Source organism: Mustela nigripes, chromosome 3, assembly GCF_022355385.1.
Source record: "Mustela nigripes isolate SB6536 chromosome 3, MUSNIG.SB6536, whole genome shotgun sequence".
Lineage (NCBI taxonomy): Eukaryota > Metazoa > Chordata > Mammalia > Carnivora > Mustelidae > Mustela > Mustela nigripes.
The window spans coordinates 64,587,589-64,607,318 of NC_081559.1; the positions used below are offsets into that span (position 1 = coordinate 64,587,589).

Genomic DNA, 19,730 nt, shown 5'->3' on the forward strand with positions numbered 1-19,730 from the left:
GGCAAAAGAAATCAAGGTGCTTTTACTTCAGTTAATTATACCACAGTCTATAGAACTAGATAGTCCTCAGGAGATGATTGGTCTCTCTAAATTAACTATCCTAGATGAAAAATTAACATGCAGCTGAATTCATCATGGTCCACAGACTCTGAGGCACTGAATGAGCATGAAGTTGAATTTTTAATTGTAAGACAAAATGTATTTGAAATCATTCACACCTTGGTTTAGGGACAAGACATTTCAGAAGAAAATGAATACGATGAAATATGTAGCTTAAACACTTCTCAGAAAAAGAATAAAGAGGAGTTATGTCCTTCCTCCTGGCTCATTAAAGAGATTATGGGAATTATAGAACCTGAATATGCAAAACAAAAAGAACAGAAGCATAGACTCTGATTAGTCAAGGCTAATGACTCACACAGAGTAGTGCATACCTAAAAAATTCATTTATCTTTGGTAAGCAAGTCTATGCTTTTTTTGACTCAATGAATAAAAAGAATTATAGAATTATAGGATAGACAAGGGATTCCCTTATTTCGTGGGATGCCACAGAAACTACTTCTAATGCATATTTATTCAATTTGTTTTGTGACAGACTGAATTTTCGAATGGACAATGGCCCGACCAAATATGACAAGAGAATTCTGACCCAAAACCTCTGAAGCAATCTTCCCAGAATGGTCAGGATTTGGTCAATGACTGCTAGCTTCCCTGTTTTTTGCCCCAGCTTCTTATTCAGGACCAACCAGTGAAAGCTAAGTAGGCTCCCCAAACCAATCACATGAAGTACGCAGCTTCTAGTTAACTTATCTCCAGCTTGCCTGTGCCAACAACCTCTAATCAGAGCATACCTGAGGCCTTCTTTAGTCCCACTATACAATAAAACTTTTCTACTCCCTGCCTGCTTCTGAATCTTTGTCATATGCAAGTAATGGTAGCTGACTCTTGCAAATTCAGAATAAATAGCCTCTGTCTGTTCTCATTTGAGTGGCTTTCCTTATTTGCATACTTGTCTGTCCCAGAGAAGATGTCTGCTGGGTTGCCAGGCTGTCAGCAGAGGATGGGAATAAGCTGTGAGGTGTGCATCTGAGTGCTACTTGATACTTCCTTCAGAGAAGATGTCAGAGACTGGGAAGCTAACAGTAGCCCCTGAATCCCCATAACAACAGTGTCTCTGCTGTCCAATGACGGGATAAGCCATCCGAGAGAAGTTCAAAGTGGTGATTGTATCTATGAAGTTCTCCTTGTGCTCTGGCAGCTGGCCAGATGTGCTTCTGTGTCAACCAATCTTCTCTCAGGACTACACAGAAAAGCTTCACAGAACGATGATACCAGTGAATTATGGGGTCTGGGTAGTTGAAAACATTTGAAACAAACTGGTCATAACATTAGTTTTTATTCATTTTACCATTGTTTAAAATCTCACCAATGTCGGCATTGAACCCCAAGACAGAGCCTAGACTAAGAAGAAGCATTGGTCTGGAAATAAAATTTAGTCTCTAAACAGAGCTCCTACATGAAAGAAATGATCCACGCCAGGTTGCTAACACATTTTTCCATCACTAAAATGAGGATTACTGAACTATTGTAAAGTTAAAAGTGGATAATAGGAGGGAGTATTTTTGAAAGCAAATAATTGGAAGAGCATGAATGCAAGGCTTCCAAACCAAAACAGAGTTTTCAGCACATTTGATTTTATCCCAACACATAAATCATTCAGATCAGATGAGCACACTAGTGGGAGGACCAAGGGTGTAATTCTGGGCCACCTGGGGGAAAAGCAAAACTCTGCCTGTGCCGAGAGCCAGGGCTGGCTGACTTCTTCCTGGTTCTCCTCCCACTGAAATGATCAGAATGATAAAGGAGACTGGTAAGTTTCTCACTGTGAATAGAGATCAATATTCATTTCCTGGTAGCCATTTAAAGTCACTTTCTGGGGGGCACCTGGGTGGCTCAGTTGGTTAAGTGGCTGCCTCTGGCTCAGGTCATGATCTCAGGGTCCTGGGATGGAGTCTTACGTCAGGCTCCACACTCAACAGGGAGTCTGCCTCTCCCTTTCCTCTGCCTTTGTCCCTCCTCCCCCCTGCTCATGCTCCCTTGTCCTCTCTCTCTCATATAAATAAAATAAAATAACAAAATAAAATAAAATAAATTCACTTTCTGAAAAATGACCTGGTGCCACTCGCCATCCCACTTTGACTGTCAAACCAGAGTTCTCACCCACAGAAACCATTTTATTTTAACTTCCTTCCAGATGAGTACCCCAAAAAACTAGGTGAGGGAGGCTGCCCTCAGTATGCCCTCCTTTACGAGGCACGCATTTCAGAAAGCTGTCACCATTGTTTTACCTCTTCTTGACCACAGTATCAAGATTGTATACAACTGTTACCAGCTTTATACATCTCTCAATAGATTAGGGTTCTTTCATTCTAGATTCTCTGAAGTCTTTACATCAGCCGGTGTGAAAACTGAGTGGAACAGGAAGATCCTGTTACTTACAGTAATTTACACATTCAACGTCATTGAAGCTTCTTTCAGGTTGCCTTTGGACAGGGGGAGGAGCTTAAGGCTGAAAGGAGAACAGACAATGAATACATTTCTTTATAATAACGCTTCTCAACCCCAGCTGCACATTGGAATCACTTGGAAGGTATTTTTTAAATTACCAATGCTTGGGTCCCATCACCAGAAACTTAATTTGTCTGGGGTAGGACAAAGATACAGCATTAAAAAAAAAAATCCAAAAAGATTTTAATGGGCAGTCAAAGCATTTTCTCCAGGGGTGGCAACAGAGACTAGGAAAGTGCTTATGGACATTGGATTCCCATGACGATAAATGATAGGGCAGGACACGATGAGAAATCCATGGGGCTGTTCACAGCCTGTGAAGAAAGTTCCTCATAAAGAGACCATGATAAGAGAAGACAAGGATGTGAATGGGAGGAGAACAAACACTTGACCTACCTTCCCCCTCCGCCACTGCGTGGGACTTCATTGCTTTTCAGGGACCCTTGAAGCCTTGCACACTTGGTCCTCTAACTTCATCACCTCACTGCTGACTTGGACCCTGGGTCTCTCTGAGCTGCCCTTCTGTTTATTCTCAATCTACATGCTTGTTTGGGTGCTTCTCTCATATTTCTCCTGAACGCTCTGTTTTCAACAAGCCATTTTCCTGATCGGTGAAAAGCGTTTTAAAGCTGATTTTTGTCTTCCTGTCACGTGAGTGACTCCCTGGTGTTCTCAAGTGTATTCTCTTGTCCATAAAAATATGACTCATTCCTAACACACTTCTATTACCCAAGAGACCTCTGTGTCTTCATTCCTGCCTTTCAGTCAAAAAAATAGGTTTCCTGGCAGATTTTATATATTTCATGTATTTCCTTCTCTGTTCCATATATGTCATGTCATTCTCTCTGCTAATAAAGAAATATCAAAATATTTTTATTTGAAAGTCTGCATTCAGAAAATAACCTATCATATCGCATACATTTTTCATGCCCAGATGTTTACTCATCCGTTTTCCTCAAAGACCCAATAAAATAGTCAAAAAGCCACAGTCTATTTTAAATTAAAATGCATGGCTTTAAGGGCTATTTGACATGCAGTAATTATTTGTGTAGTCTTCTAGCCAAGCATAGAAATTGCCAATGTCTCTGCCCTTGAAGGAAATGAAGTGTGCAAAAAATTTCAAGCAAACATGAGCCAACTGTGCACACAAAAGGAAGGCTGCATAAGAAATTCACTGTGTCTCTACCTAAATTTCCCCTCGACTTGCCACAGATCAGCATGTACTTCACCTTTTTGGCACCAGTTAAAATCATCAACAGATGAGCTTTCCGGCAGAGGAGGGCTGACGTGCCCTCTCACAGATGGTCAGCATCACATGTTGTGGTAATGGCCAGACCGCCATGAGCATAGCATATAAAAACAGTGGCACTCAGGGCAGTTCAGCTCCAATTGCTCTGTGTTTAGAACTGATTCTCTTTCAAGATGGATTTCCTTCATAGGAATGGAGTGCTCGCTATTCAGCATTTGCAGAAAGACTATCGAGCTTACTACAGTTTTCTAAATTTTATGTCCAATGTTGGCGATCCCCGGAATATCTTTTCTATTTATTTTCCACTTTGGTTTCAACTTAATCAGACAGTTGGAACCAAGATGGTATGGGTGGCAGTCATTGGGGATTGGTTCAATCTTATTTTTAAATGGTAAGCCTTCTATTTGTTTTATTTTGCGTAAAGTTTGTTCTTAAATTTGTAGCTTTGGCTTAATGATCACATTTCAGATGTGTGTGGTTTTACTTGGAAAATCTTTCAAACATGGCAGTTAATTTGAAACACCTATTCATAAATCGAACTTACAGAAAGCATAGAAATGTATACTTTATCTGACTTATCAGTAAATTCCAAACCCTGTAAAACATATGCTGTGATTAAATAAGAAGTTAATTAAATGAGCTTCTTAATCTTAATGAAAATCTTAATGAAAAGATTGATAATTCTAGGAACCACTTGGATATCCCCAGTCTAAGAATCCAAAGCATCCACAGAAGTTTCCCTACAAGGAAAAAAGTCCCTCTTTTTACTGGAGACTAGGATGCCAAAAACTCCCTCTATAATAAGAGACATACCAGAACCCAAAGTCTCTTAATCATGAGCTTTCCCTGTCAACCCTCTGTTTGACTCATTTTTATAGGAGAGATCACTATTCCCAGTTAAGCAATAGTTGTGTGTTTAAATGTGTATGCATATTTATATTTCTTTAAATACAGGATATTGTTTGGTCATCGGCCTTACTGGTGGGTCCAAGAAACTCAGATTTATGCAAATCACTCGAGTCCGTGCCTTGAACAGTTCCCCACTACATGTGAAACAGGTCCAGGTAAGCAATTACTGCAGCCTCGAGTTACTAAAGATATTCCAACAGAGAGTCATTATGTGTGGTTATCACCTACCTGCTCTATGATATTATATAGGGTATTAAAGAAAATGTCATGAGTGAGGATGCTAAAAGTTCATAAGCATAAAAATTGCTAATGAAAAGGCAAGAAGTTTTATGAATGACCATTCTGTTATATGTAAAAGGGTAAATCAGGGACTACTTTCCAAATGATTTTATATTTTGCATTTATTTCTTGGAAGACTGTAATGGTTTGATTCTAAAACAAACAAAAACAGTTAACTAGAAGAAATTCCCAAAGAACTGTATTAAAATCCTAGAAATGTTGATTTATCTGTGGCTGAGCAACTTTCAAAGTTATTATGGATCTTCTGAGAGTGTCATGAATGAGGTAAGAACTTCCTGGTTTTACTATTGCCAGTAGACAATAGTTCCTAATCTTAGAATTTTTTTCTTTCAAATGTCTTTTTTTTTTTTCTTGCTTATAGAACATATAAGTAGACTTCTCAGGCCACTTCCTTTTATAAGTTAAGATTCTGTATGAGTGTGAAATCTATACTATGAAAGTTGATAAGATTATGAAAATGTTTTTAAATACATATATATATGAAAATTTATTTTCATACTTTAATTTGTGAGACTTTAATTTATGAGAATGTGTGATATTCTCATAATTTATATATGTATATATTTATATAATTTCATACATATATACATATTTCATACATATATACATATAATTTCATACATATATACATATATATAATATATATGTATGAAAATTTATTTTTTTTAAAGATTTTATTTATTTATTTTATATAGAGAGATCACAAGTAGACAGAGAGGTAGGCAGAGAGAGAGAGAGAGAGAGAGGGAAGCAGGCTCCCTGCTGAGCAAAGAGCCCGATGCGGGACTCCATCCCAGGACCCTGAGATCATGACCTGAGCCGAAGGCAGTGGCTTAACCCACTGAGCCACCAGGCGTCCCTGAATATTTATTTTCATACTTTAATTTGTGAGACTTTAATTTATGAGAATGTGTGATGATGTACCTTAGCACAGTTTGTTACATAGCAAAAAATTCTTGCCATTTGACATCTTGAAACTAATATTTAATATACTGAATATGTAAGTTCCTAATGAATTCTCTGAATTTATTTCTTTCTTGCTCCCATAAAACTATACACCCATCTGTTATATTATTTATCTCACCATACTATAATTAATTCTTCACATATATTTGGCTCCCCTAATAAGCTGTTCCATTAGGACAGGGGTGCTGTGTATTTTATCTTTGTGAAACCACTGTGGGATGGATGGATGCATAGATGGATGGATGGATGGATGGATAACATTTGAGACAACTGAAATGCTACTTTGGTTTATCCCAGCACTTCCCAGGATCTTCTACCTCATAAGACATTTTCTGGAGAAAAAAAAGAGAGAAAGAGATTGTATTCTATCTTCACTCCCTAAAGATTTATAACTCACGTAAGGATATAATAGGCTCTGAAAAATCCTGTATAACTTTAAAAGAACTTGGTCTATAAGGAATAGGTTGTCCTTGTTTAATGTAATATTTTTCCAAAACAGAGTGGTGCTTAATATGAATAGATCTCCACTTGGTAAAAACTCATGGCAAGCATCAAAGCAAATTATTATTATTATTATTATTATTATTTTAAATCAAGCAGCATAGGAAAGACATTCTGGAAATAGAAAGGCTGCCAGGCTTCTGGCAGGATTGATGCCCTTTACAGCTTCCCTCATCCATTTAACGACAAAGACACCTGTCGCAGTGGCCAGGCACAAGGTAGGCCCAGAGGTAGCTGCTAGAGCATGGCAGTCCTTTGTAAGTCAGTTGGTAAAGCAGAACATAGTAATGATACCTTTCAGATGTCTGACTTTCCAGCCCGAGGAAAATGAACTGATTCAGGGTCCAATGCAAGTACTTTAATTTTCTCATCAATCAAAAATAGGCATGAAAGACATGGAGGGCTGGGGCAGATTTTGGTGCAACAGCCCATGTTCTTAATTAGCCTTGAACATTTTGATTTCTGGCATTGTGATGAACTTGAAAAAATCTGAAAAAATGTTTCTTGAAAGTGTTTCGAGGCTCCATTTGACTCGATTTCTTTTATTTCTACCTATTTCTAAACATTACATGTAGCCTGTGGTTTTTTCCCGAGTTCTGTGTCACTTTCATGGCTAATATTCTACTATTTCTGATACCAATACTCTATTAACCACCTTTCAAATGGATTAGCACTTTGTTGTTGCAGGAAGCCCATCTGGCCATGCAATGGGCTCATCGTGTGTCTGGTACGTCATGATAACAGCTGCCCTGGGCCACACTGTCGGTCGGATGGACAAGTCGTTGACCATGTACCTGTACAGGTCAGCCTTGCTCAAGTTTCTGCGCCACTGGAATGTGCAAACAGATAGTCTTGAATACAGAAAGCCTTTTAAAAATTTACTTTGGCATATTTTTAGTTGTTGAAATGTGCTTATTCTCTTCGATCATAGCCAAAAAGCAAGATGGATAGAAAGTTAATAGTTTGCTTTAAGATAATGCCCTCGTTAGCTCAGAGCTATTGCCACATTATAAGGTTGGAAATGTTTAATTGATTAATGACTCGCCGGAAGTGCCTTTAGGTTTCCATAACACAATAATCATTTTGGTAGCTCATAAATAAGTCATCTAAAATTATATAAGGAAGTATTTTTGCATGCATATTCCCTCTTCTAAGATTAACGAGAAGTTTGGGACTCATAATTCCCCTTAAATGTATCGGCTTAGAAAAATTATGTTTCCTTCTTTGAATAGCCAATGTTTTTGACATCAATAACATATATTCTAGCTTTAAAGACTATACAGCCTTTTTAATTAAAAGCTTTCTAAAGGCAAACTTAAATGTGAATCTTAGTAGACTTAATGTTAGTAGAATCATAGTGTTTAGAGAGAGCCGGAATTTTAATATTAGATTATTCATAATTCTTATAGGAATTGGGATATTTCCTTCTCTTTTCTCCTGAAGTACTTAACTATCATTAAAACAATTCTGAGCACCACTTTAATCATACATTATTAGGCTACCAAGATAAGATTTGTCAGTTAATTTCTTAAAAAATTCTATAACATATACCATTACATTAAAGTTCTTCTAAAATTAAAAAAAAAACAAACATTTCCAAGTTCCATCACATATTCTACTTTTTAGAGTAGTATTGGACAATATAAGAAACCGCCAAGAAATCTGGATATTTTCTAAGTTTATTCTAATGAGACCACAACCTATACACCTTAGTATGTTTGTTATCCAACCCCAAACAGCAAGTCAGAAACTATAATTTAAAGAAATTAATATTTTCTATCTATGGACAGGTTTTCAAAAGAGAATCTAAATAAGCCTCACCTTTTCCCTGTAGTGCATTTCTTCCGCAATCTTCCAGACCTTGAGAAATGTTTGTTTCTTTTTTTTTTAATTCTATAATTCCCTTTCGGTTTTTATAACTGCAACATTTCATTTCTTCCATCAATATTTATTGAGTGCCTACTCCTTATCTTAATACAAACAAATCCCTGTTTGTTCTTCTCCCATAAGGATAACTTCTGTTTACTACCTCTTGGAAAGTCTCATTTCTTTCTATTTCTTAGTTTTTCAATAACCAGTTTGGTCCAGTTATCAGGAACAAACATTCAGCAGCAGAACTCCAAGCATTCTTATAACTGAATATTGCTAAATCTTCATTAAAATTATGAGTTTGGCCTACAGTATTTTTGAAAACTTTTTGAAAATTGCTGCTTCTAATCAAAAGTATATAATGTCTAAGTCAACTTCCTAGTCTCATTTTCTATATGTCAAAAAACAAAGAATTGGGACTTGAGCATCTGTAAAATAAAGCCCAGTGAAAATTTGCCCTTGATGAAATGCTTGTGTTATATTCATCAGAGTAGTAGCTGCCTCTCCAGTGAGTTTTCTTGAGACAGAAAAGAGGAAACACATACAACAGAGAGTAAAAATGTAAATGATCCACTCTAGGTCATTCTAGATATTAGTAATTCCCCCAAATTTGAATTGCCCATACTCCATTAAAATAATTTTCAGGTTGTCAAATTAGCTTCCTTTTATTTCACTTATTAAAATCTCAGGATATTGCACTGGTTAAGCTTAATGCATTGGTATATGTAGAAACCTCTGTTAAAGCTTTTCAAATCCTACGGAGCACATGAAAACATTCTGGGGGAAAAAAACCGACTCTGGAATCATAACGTTATGTCACAGTTAGATGGATTCCTCTGAGAAAGATCATCTGGTGTCACCCCCTGCGTTTTACAAGTGATACAATTTCTTTGCTTTTTATGTTTATATGTATTCTTTCATCGTAGACTGACCTGGTCGTTTCTTTGGAGTCTTTTTTGGTTGATTCAAATCAGTGTCTGCATCTCCAGAGTATTCATAGCAACACATTTTCCTCATCAAGTTATTCTTGGAGTATTTGGTGGTAAATATAATTACTTACCTTGAGTTGCGTCATTGGAAAGCTTTAGTGTCATTTGTTTTATGTCATCCATTCTCCCTGGTAGTCGGTACCCTGGTCTCAGGTAACTCTGTCAAACTACTGATACCAAATGCTGCCCTGGAAGCATAAGCCACTCAGTACACCTCTCAAATCCTCCATGTACATGATGTGCATGGTCTCATTCAGTGAGATGGGGTTCTCTGAAGTGTGGCTAGCACCATGTCCAACTCCCAAGCTATCAGCCCAGACAGAGGGCTTGTGTCTTGGTTTGGGAGATTTCATAATGGCCCTCCAGGCTGTACGCCATGCCACTCTCTTCGATACACCTGAAGTGATTATTACATGACCAGGGACTTCATTGAGCAGCTGCTTTGAATTCTTGAAGCAGCAACCTTCTCCATGATTGAGTTTCCACCATTCAACCCCACACACCTTTCAAAGGTTCTCTAGATAATTGGATTTGGCAATTAAAATATTAATTGCAAGCACCTAGATCAGTGCTCTGCCTATCAAGTGTTTGCCACCCAGTGCTGCAGACTCCTGAAAGATTCACTTGTGCTAACATGGATGGTGTAAAGAGCATGGGGCAGGTATTTTAGCTATTGCCTAGGGAAAGGGCTTTGGAAAATGAATAGGGTCTAGACGTCTAAAAGGCTTTGATCATGAACATGATGGCGAATTCTTTAATACAGAGAGGAATGATGCCCGAGGGGCTCAAGGGCACATGGTAGTCTTCAGTGTCTCTTTCTAATCCCCAGGCATGCTTGTGGCGGAGGCCTTTGAACACACCTCAGGCATCCAAACCGCCAGCCTGAGCACCTATCTGAAGACCAGCCTCTTCCTTTTTCTGTTTGCCCTTGGCTTTTACCTGCTTCTCAGACTGCTTGACATTGACCTGCTGTGGTCTCTGCCCATAGCCAAGAAATGGTGTGCCAACCCTGACTGGATCCACATTGACACCACGCCTTTCGCTGGACTCGTGAGGAATCTTGGGGTGCTCTTTGGCTTGGGCTTTGCGATCAACTCAGAGATGTTCCTTAGGAGCTGCCGAGGGGAAAACGGCTACAAGCTGAGCTTCCGGCTGCTCTGTGCCGTGGCCTCGTTGATCACACTGCAGCTCTACCATTTCATCAAGATCCCCACTCATGCAGAGCATTTATTTTACATCCTGTCTTTCTGTAAAAGTGCATCAATCCCACTGACTGTGGTTGCTCTGATTCCCTACTGTATTCATGTGTTAATGAAACCGAGTGAAAAGAAGATTAATTAGAGCTGTGCAGGGGCTTAGTGCTCTGTGGTCCCAGCATGACGCTCCTCCTCCATCTTACAGCAGAACCATAGAGCAGTGGCAGGCAGGAGGCTTCCAGAGATCACAAAATGGCGGACACAGGCCCCATGGCCCATCCCATCATACCTAAGCTTAGTTTGGTCTCAGTGTGGTCTCCCCCACACCCCCATTTTAAATTAGTTGCCCACCAGAATATTTGACATAAATATTATTGTCTGGTTTGAAAACCAGAATATTTGACACAAAATTCTGAATTTCTATATATTTTTTGACACACCAGACAATATGACACCTCAGGGTCTGCATTCCCACCTATAAACAATCTACCATTGTTGACCAATTGCCCCAGTAAGAAGCAGCATTCTCCATTTTCTCACAGTCCCAACAAGAGCCTCAGTGTCATTTACCTTCATCATAGGAAGGTCAGGCCATTTATGGCTCCTGTGGGCATTTTAGTGGGAGCCCCCATCAAATCCAATCCCCTTAGTTTTCAGATAAGGAGAGGGAGTTTCATCCTGTTGTGAAAACACTGGCTGTTGTCACACCATTTTCAGAACAGGAAGTAGAACCCCGAGTTTTCTCATGTGTATTTCCATCATGTGTTTTTGTTTCTTCATTTTTAAAAAGTAAAAATCTGTTAAGAGTGAATCCTTCTGTGATGATTGCCATGTAAATTAGCTGTTTTTCCAGAAATGTCATTAAAATTCCACATCCTGTTTGACTTACCCCATGCAGCGTGCTGACGGGGCCAGTCATGGCTCTAGATTTGGCTACATATCCAGGGGAAACAGGTCAGGTTACTATCTGGACTTGAGCTTCTGCTTAAGTTCTGGTATCTGTTTTACAGTAGCACTTTCTAGTATTTCAATAAACGTTGCCGAAGACCCTCTGCTTAGAACATTATTTACCAGTCTTTCAAAGCCAAGGAAATCAAGTGCTTTCCTCAAGGTCATGCTCCAACCCAAGAAAAACATTATTGGTTTAATCTTTATGATTATGGAACTGTGATGAAAATCTATAGCTTTACTTTAAAAAATTATTATTGAAAGAATATTAATATTATACTAGAATTTCTCAAAAAGAGTTTTTCTTTGCTTCTTTCTTCTCATTGGATCTCATAATTCTGGGCTTTAAGTCAATAATTATGTTATTTCAATCAAGTACATTTTGAGTCAGATTTTGCTACAGATCCTAGTTACCTATAGTCCACCACAATGTTTTATGTAACTTTTCTCAAGAATATCAGTACATGAATTATTTTAGATGATGATATATTAAATCATCCATAAATATTGAAAACATAACAGCTGAAGCACGTATTATTTGGCAAAATATTCGTTGAGGATAACAAAACCTCTAAATATCAAAGTAATTATTGTTTCCTTTCTAAATGTATTTTTAAAGTATATGCTGTTGCTTTTATAAGATATACATAGCAGCTTTATCGTTAAAGGTAATCAAACTTGGTTTCAGTGGTCAGGTGATTCCTAAGCAAGAAGCTTAGGGATGACGAAAGATTATCTTAAGAATGAATTGTCTCATGTTGATGGGACATTTGGGGAAAGGAGAAAAGAACGTTCTTAAGGTGGTGACCCTTGGTCATTGGTTCAAGTCCGCCCCAATTGTCCTCAGAAATTCACTTCAATCCTTTAACACTTTACGATGCATTTGTCTCATCTCATATTCTTCTGCGCTTGTCAGAGAGCTCATTCCTATCTGGGATCCCTTTTCCAAAGCTTTATTTGAGATTAGTAATGTCAGTTTGGAGGAATCCTCCATCTCAACAGAGACTCAGACTGCTGTCACCAAGCATGAAAAAACTGTGGCATTAACAGTTGAGGGATTTACTCCAATATTGACTCCACTGTGTAGCCCTCCTCAGTTCCCAGAGAGAAGTTCTCTTCAGCCACACATAGTGAGTGCTATCTGTTGGGTGACATGTGATCTTCGGAAGGGGAATACGATGAGATGTGGGTTTATTTTCTATAATCAATCCCCAACAATTCCACCCCTATCTGCCATAAAGCCTGAAAGTCCCCCTGTGATTAGATTTCCCTTTTTACTCTAGTTCATGTCTCCCGGAGGGATCCATCTGGTGGCAAATTGCTTTTGCAGTAGAAACTGCTTAGGCAGCAAGAGGAACAGCTTCTCACAGCCTTACAGAAAATGCCTCCCTTTAATAATGATGGAAAAACTCTTGTGCTTCCAATTTATTTGCCAAACATAAGTGGAATTGAGCTTGTTTGACTCACTGTTAATATATCCATATACTCAAAACGTCTACACATCTACATATTCAGGAGAAAAATGTCAATATCATGAGCTTTCAGGATAAGAACATCAAGACAGGCGACTTGAGAAACAGTCCAAACATATATTTGAAAAGAAAAGCAAAGAAATTGATTATTGCCTATACAAGTTCTCACGATGAGTGTTGAATCCCTTTCCTCTGACAACCTATTGATTGGACATCTACCTTACAAGTTTAAACTGGTGACCTCTCTAGACCTATTTCAGTATAACAGAAAGAAGATTTTTAAAATTACATTATAAGATGCCCTTGAAAGCTATATGTCTGAATGCTTTACACGTATTTACAATCTATAAATAAATTCAAGATCAAATTGGTACATACACATACCAAAAACCTTGACATAAGAGAAACTCAAAGACTTGCTTTTAAAATGTGCCTCATCTCTTAAGTATTACGAAACTGTATATTCTAGCTCTCTTTAACAAAATTTACAATGATGGAAATGTTCTATACCTGTGCTGTCTAACACGGTGGCCACTAGCCACATTGGCTCTTGAGTTCCTGAAATGCAGCTAATGCAACTGAGGAACTGAATTTTAAAATTTTATTTACTTTAAATCACTTTGAATCTAAAAAGTCATGTGTGTCTCGTGGTTCCTGAATTGAATAGCACAGATCAAGTTGCATAGTGCTTCTTCCTGAGGGGGAAAAAAAAAAAAGGTATTTTTATATTGTCACCTGTCCACAATCCTGTGTGTGAGACAGCATGAATGGTACTAACTAACTCCTTATTTTATTGCTCATATAACATGGACAAGGTGTGTTCCCCCCAGCCCTGAGATCTTTAATTAACCCCTGGAAGTTTATTTTCCAGATGAAACTAATAATAGTTACTGTTAACAAGGTATGTATGATGATAGAAAAATCCCATTGTGAACTTTACATATTAAAAAAAAAAAAAAATTAGCCTGTGTGGTAACTGAACATTTCCGAGGCTGGAAGGACTAGAGTGTGCCTACAGAAAGTGAACGGTAGACTCTGCTGCATTTCCCCGGGAGACCACTGCAGATCTAAGAGGCTCTCTGTGCACAGCCTCCTTCTCTCTCCCTCTGGCCTGTGAGCTCAGACCACCTGGTCTTTCTGGACCCTTAGCTCTCTGTTGCCTCAGATCCAGGGCTCTAGGCTCCCTCTCCCTGCACTGTGTCCTAGAACCCTCGAAAGGCCACAAAGTTGGGTAGAGTTTTCCCTCATGACCACATTCTGGAAGTTAGGATGACCTTCTGACCAAGTTTTCCTGCTTGTCTGGGGCTCCTGCACCTGTACGCTGCACACCAGTACTTCCGTGCATATTCAGAAACTGGTCAAAAAAGGATCCCTAGTGTCCAGTTGTCCCTGCAGATTTTGCCCTACTTACATGACTGTTCTGACCACACTGGGAATTGCAAATAGTCTCTGGATGAATATGTGGACCTAAGAGCTGTCAAGAAACCAAGGTAGTGTTTTAAATTTTTCCTCCTTCCCTACCTTTAATGCTTTCGGATGGCGATTTCACACTGAAACTAGTGTGGTGCTACATGTTAATTTAAAAAAAAAAAAAAAAGACTTCTTTTTTTCTTGAAAAGAATTGTTAGCAGCAGGAGAGGTGTACAAGAAGCAACAATTCCAGAAACTTCTGCCAAATGACAGCGACTTATGGGAAAACAAGAATTAGAAGTGCTTCATTTTAGCTGTGCAAAGGACGAGAGCAGTCTCCGTCAAATTTGGGGGTGGTTTGGGGTGGAGTACGAGTTACAGTTCTTGCTAGTCTTTGATGGAGATCACAGTAATGGCTTGGGAGGAATTACATCTCGTTTCTTTGGCAGCACAGAAGTGATTGCTCTCCAGGAGGGAGAAAATTCAAAGATTGAGGTTATGAAGGCGAGCATAAAGCTGATTAATTATTTTCTGTTTTGAATTTTTAAATTTCTTAGGATTTTTTTTTTCTTCTAACATTTTGCCATGTGATACTGAAAAGGAATCTGTCTTCAGCTCAGAAACCGTGGTATTTCCCCAAAGAGATGCCAGGACGGGGAAAGGTAATGAGAGAAGAGCGGCAGCTGTCGTCCTCCAGGGTGGGGTTTGGGGCACAGATCAGGGCCCACCAAGAGGATCTTTCGCTCAAGGAGCAGCACCTGAGCCTGTGTCCAGGGCTGGCTCAGGTGAAGCAGAACCCACTTCCCTGGGACAATCTGTATATTCTGCAGGAGCAGCAGGCCATATGTGTGTCTGGAAAAGAAAGCCAGAACTCATTAAGATGAAGAGCGTCCTTCCTCTGCTAGCTGTCACCTGCCTGTGCACATCATTGGGCCAATCACACTCTAACTTCTGTTCAAAGAACTGACTTTTTCCTCGTTCACTGTGTGTCTTATGAACAGCCGTGGCCAGATTGCCATCCTTGCTCACACATTCTGCCATTAATGGAGGGTTTTCTAAAGGTGGCCGCTGTATATACATGTCACTGCCTTTCCTAGACACCACCCTTGCCTTCAAGCTCAATAATTCCACGTTAAAACATCTGGTCCTTGAGATTTCTTTTTCTACAGAATGATTACAAATTCTACCTTTTTTAGATTTTTTCAATGAAAGCAATGGTAGAGATGTTGCTATCTTTCTAATGAAGCTTGCATTGACTTAACAAAGGGAAAATAAGTATTCCTGTCTGACTTTGTGAGACTTTATTGTGCATCTTATTCTCTTAGCATTGAAATGTTGATGCCTTCCCTGCTCGTGCTGGCCAATCAAGAGGCAGTGTCACATATCCCCATGTGGATCCCAAAGGGGATCAGATCCTAGAGGGGGAGGTGCTAGAAAATTCTAGGGCAGATAGATGTATGAAAGACTTTGAGGAGTTTGATAGCAAGCTCCCTGGACTGGAGTCATTAGGCCTGCATTCTAGTCTAGTCTAGTGGGTTTCTAGATCTGACCACTGTGATGCTGGGTGGTCAGTTAATGTTGGAGGTCTCAGTTGAGTAATTTCTCAAGTGAGTAAAATGAGCTTAGAATGAAAGGTTCATGCATTCCACCTCTGACATTCAGCACCCCTGAGGGTCTCATTCAATCAAATTGGAAGAAGAGCCGGAGCATATTAAATTTTACTTTTATGTAATCAAAAATACTGTAAATTCTAGAAATTAGTCCATGTTTAATTCGCTACTTTAATAAACAATTTTAGATTTATATAATACATTTCAATCTTTAAAACATTCTATTCCAATTAGAATCTGATTTTTATAGCTATGAAAAGAGATGCATGGAATAATTTAATTGATGTTACTGGGCCAAATTAACATGAGAATATTCAGACTGCCTGCTCACCTATCTTACAAAAGAGAGACTATAATTAAATTACCAGCTCCATTTCCCCTTCCTCACCATCCTAATGAGGACATATTTCTTGCAGGTAGAGATACTAAGGGGTTATCCATAATAACAGGCATACATAATAACATATATACATAATAACATTCTCTAGCTAAAATAGGACCCCTCCGTCCATGCTTATATTTTCTCCTGAATCTCCCTGGGTGCCTTCCTGACAAATACTTTATGTGCTAGAGATGCAAGGATGAGCTCAAGATGGGCCTGAGGGGTTGGAAGAATTGGTTGAGACTACATCTAGATGAGATGGTAACATTATTCCCCATCTCTTCCAACCCACCCTGTTTCAAATTCATCCTCCTAGTGTATCACTTTATTTTCAGCTCTGGCTATATTGTGCCAGTAGAATCTAGATCATTCCCAGACTAACAACAATTTCTTATGTGAGGGGACAAGAAAGCATGACCACAAAACACAAGTCTCTAAGTGAAAGCCTGCTTCACTAGAAGCATAATAAAGTGGGATACCTGGAATGTTCCTGGAAAATCACTAGAATGAGCCGCAAGGATTTCCATCCAGTGACACCTCCTTTTCATAGCATTGACATTTGAAAAAGACTGTGATGAGTTCTTTCTTTCAACTGATATTTTTGATCTACCTTTAGATATCGAGGTCATATTTTAAGGTTATTTGAGCAAGGTCATAGTTTAAGGTTATTTAAGCACACGTCAGTATCTCAACATGGCGTTATTTATACTTACATGTCAGTATGTTTATTAACAAAACTAAAAGTATTAAGATTGTGTTCATCCATAATTAATGGCAACATCCACAGCTACACTAAATAATTCAGTGGCCGAAACAAATGAGGGGTGTTTCCTTTCCATGCAGCAGGATGGCTCCCAGGTAGGCGGGAGTAACTGCTCAAGGATGTCCAGGAATCAGGCTCAGCCCATCTCCTTGCTCTGCCAGTCATGGTATGTGGCTTCTGACCAGGTGACAACCGCATGCCTGCTGTGCCTCCAGGAGAGAAGAAATAAGGAAGGAAAACAGCCTTTCTTCAAGCCAGGCTTTGTTCCAAAAGGAAGAGCCTCAAAAGAGACTTGAGTCTGTATTTTTTTCTTTTAATTCATGAACTACAGAGAAAGAGAGAGAGACAGAGACAGAGACAGAGAGAAAGAGAGAAGCAAACTCCCTAGGGAGCAGGGGGCCCCATGCGGGACTCAATCCCAGCTCCCAGGGATCATGACCAGAGCGGAAGGCAGATGCTTAACTGACTGAGCCACCCAGGCACCGGAGCCTGTATTTCACTAATCATAATAGTTTCATCCCGCCTCCCCTAGCCTTAGGGGAGGGAGTCTGGAAAGGTAAAGACTTTACTTCCCAACCTCTGTAACAGAGGCAAGCAAGGGAAAGGGATGCAGTATTGGGTGTAGACAAGCCAGTCTATGAGACCCATCATAGTGATTTCTCACATATTTAACAGTAAATACAACTTATGGCTGCATTCCTTACCTACAGCCTGCTAACTGATTTCATAGTAACATGCAAAAATTATAAGGGCAAAAGACCTTCTAAATTATAAAATGCTTTGTGAATGTTATCATGGGGTAGATATAAACAATTAACTGAATTTTCATCTTCTGAGAAATTTTATTAAAACATCGCTCATCTCTTCGTTGATTCCATGCTTGGTGTATTAGGGATACATACTCCCGACACATAAATGCAGAGTAGCTTCTTTCTTTTCTGTAATCACTCATAATAACTTTAGGCACTTGTTCTGTGTCACCTTGAGTGAAGATTTCCCTTTCTACCTCCAGCCATTCTGCTGTTCTCAAATTTATCCTTTTGTATCTGAGAGTAGGAGCTGTACCTGAATCATACAAAGGAGGAAACTGCCAATTTACCAGCTGTGCATTCTTCCTTTTTCTCCTGCACATTCTGTCTTCTTCCTGATTTATTGGATTGAGTTGTTGCACCCAGACAGCTACATGCCAATCACGTGTACCCTGATTACTCATTATGAGCCTTAGGATACCAGACAACTCACTAATGAGCACATTATAATGCTGGCCAGTGCTAATTAGATGATAATCATGTGCACTGCTTTATTTACAGTCTATCCATTTAAATTAATTGGGCATTTAATTGAACACAGTGTGAAAGAAATTGGAATTGGGTTTTCAAGTTTATTTAAGTTATTTTCACTTCCCATCTCTTATAGGCAGGTGAAATTATTCCCTTGATCTGGACATTTAGAGCAAATATGAATGGAATAAATGCTTATTTTATAATGATACACACATAGATGTAAATTTATCTCAAGATGTGTTTGGAAACAGCAACCAAATTTGCAAAATTTTTTTTTTATCTCCAACATACTTACGTGACCTGATTACAGAAAGATTCTGCATGCATAAGAGATATTAATCAATCCAACACTTAGCTGGAAATACGAGGTGAGAACCTAAACCAACCTGATGGGAATGTTCTGGTATTTTTTTAGGATAGGACATTTACATTTAATTCATGAATAAATACGTGGCAAACTGTACCTAATTGTGATCCTATGTATTTTCCCTTTTTCATGACACAGTATCCAAATATCCCGGGGTATACATTTTTAAAAGAGTGTATAATTGTCCAAAACTGCATGAATGAATGTATTCCTGAATTCAAAGTGACCTTTCATTGAAATAATTTCCTAAGAGCATTTGTAGAGTATACCCAGAGTAACTATATGGAAAAGGTTTCTAGACAAAATAATCCAGAGGCCAATTCTACTTTTTCCCCTCAAATAATAGCATATCTGGTTTGTGGTCATCTGCTCTCATGCGGTTTGGAGAGGTATCAGATGACTCAGAATCTCTTCTCTAAATAAGCTAGGAAATGTGCTGCTCCAATTGTTTATAAGAACAGTTCATAGAAAAAAAACGCATAAACGGTTTCTATAAAATAATTGGAAGAAAACGTGTCTTGGGAAGAGAACTCAAGGGGATTAGATCAAATGGAAGTTTTTGCAGTTATATTGTGTTTCATTAAACAATCTTATGTTTTCTTTGTTGACTCAAACAGGTGAATCAAGTAAAATAAATGATGTAAAGAATTTAAATCACTCTGATAAGGGCCAATATGATTCTGTTTGTAACAATCAAACAGAATGTTTGATTTTTCCAGGTCTTACCATGCTGCTTGTTAGTCCAAATGAGTCCAAATCTTTAGCTGAAACAAGTTTTACCAAGTTTCCAGGGACGGTATAAGAACATGTTCCAAGGGAGAAGTTGGGCTCCTGTTTTTATAAGACCCAAATTGTGTAGAAACAATGGAGGCCCAGACCAGGAAATTCATGGAAGTGGATATTCTAACCCTGTCTTCCCAATATGGTAACTTCTAGTCACATGTAGCT

The 19,730-nt window shown here is 38.7% G+C and overlaps 1 protein-coding gene across 2 annotated transcripts; it reads left to right on the forward strand.

Annotated features, from left to right (window-relative positions):
- The first annotated feature begins 3,990 nt into the window (after positions 1–3,990).
- Positions 3,991–10,903, forward strand: G6PC2 (glucose-6-phosphatase catalytic subunit 2). 2 transcript variants are annotated; one of them, XM_059392761.1, is made up of 5 exons: positions 3,991–4,208; positions 4,772–4,881; positions 7,181–7,295; positions 9,289–9,404; positions 10,181–10,903. In XM_059392761.1, the coding sequence occupies exons 1-5, from the start codon at positions 3,991–3,993 to the stop codon at positions 10,690–10,692; spliced, it is 1,071 nt and encodes a 356-aa protein (XP_059248744.1). In that variant the 3' UTR covers positions 10,693–10,903. The 2 variants fall into 2 exon arrangements, with proteins under 2 accessions (XP_059248744.1, XP_059248745.1); XM_059392762.1 differs by having other exon boundaries at positions 7,181–7,289.
- Positions 10,904–19,730: the final 8,827 nt, after the last annotated feature.

Excerpts from the sequence above, each read along its gene's own strand:
- G6PC2 (XM_059392761.1), top strand. The coding sequence starts at position 3,991 with ATGGATTTCCTTCATAGGAATGGAGTGCTCGCTATTCAGCATTTGCAG. Across the intron at positions 4,209-4,771 it reads TTCAATCTTATTTTTAAATG|GATATTGTTTGGTCATCGGC; the intron begins GTAAGCCTTCTA and ends CTTTAAATACAG. Across the intron at positions 9,405-10,180 it reads TATTCTTGGAGTATTTGGTG|GCATGCTTGTGGCGGAGGCC; the intron begins GTAAATATAATT and ends TCTAATCCCCAG.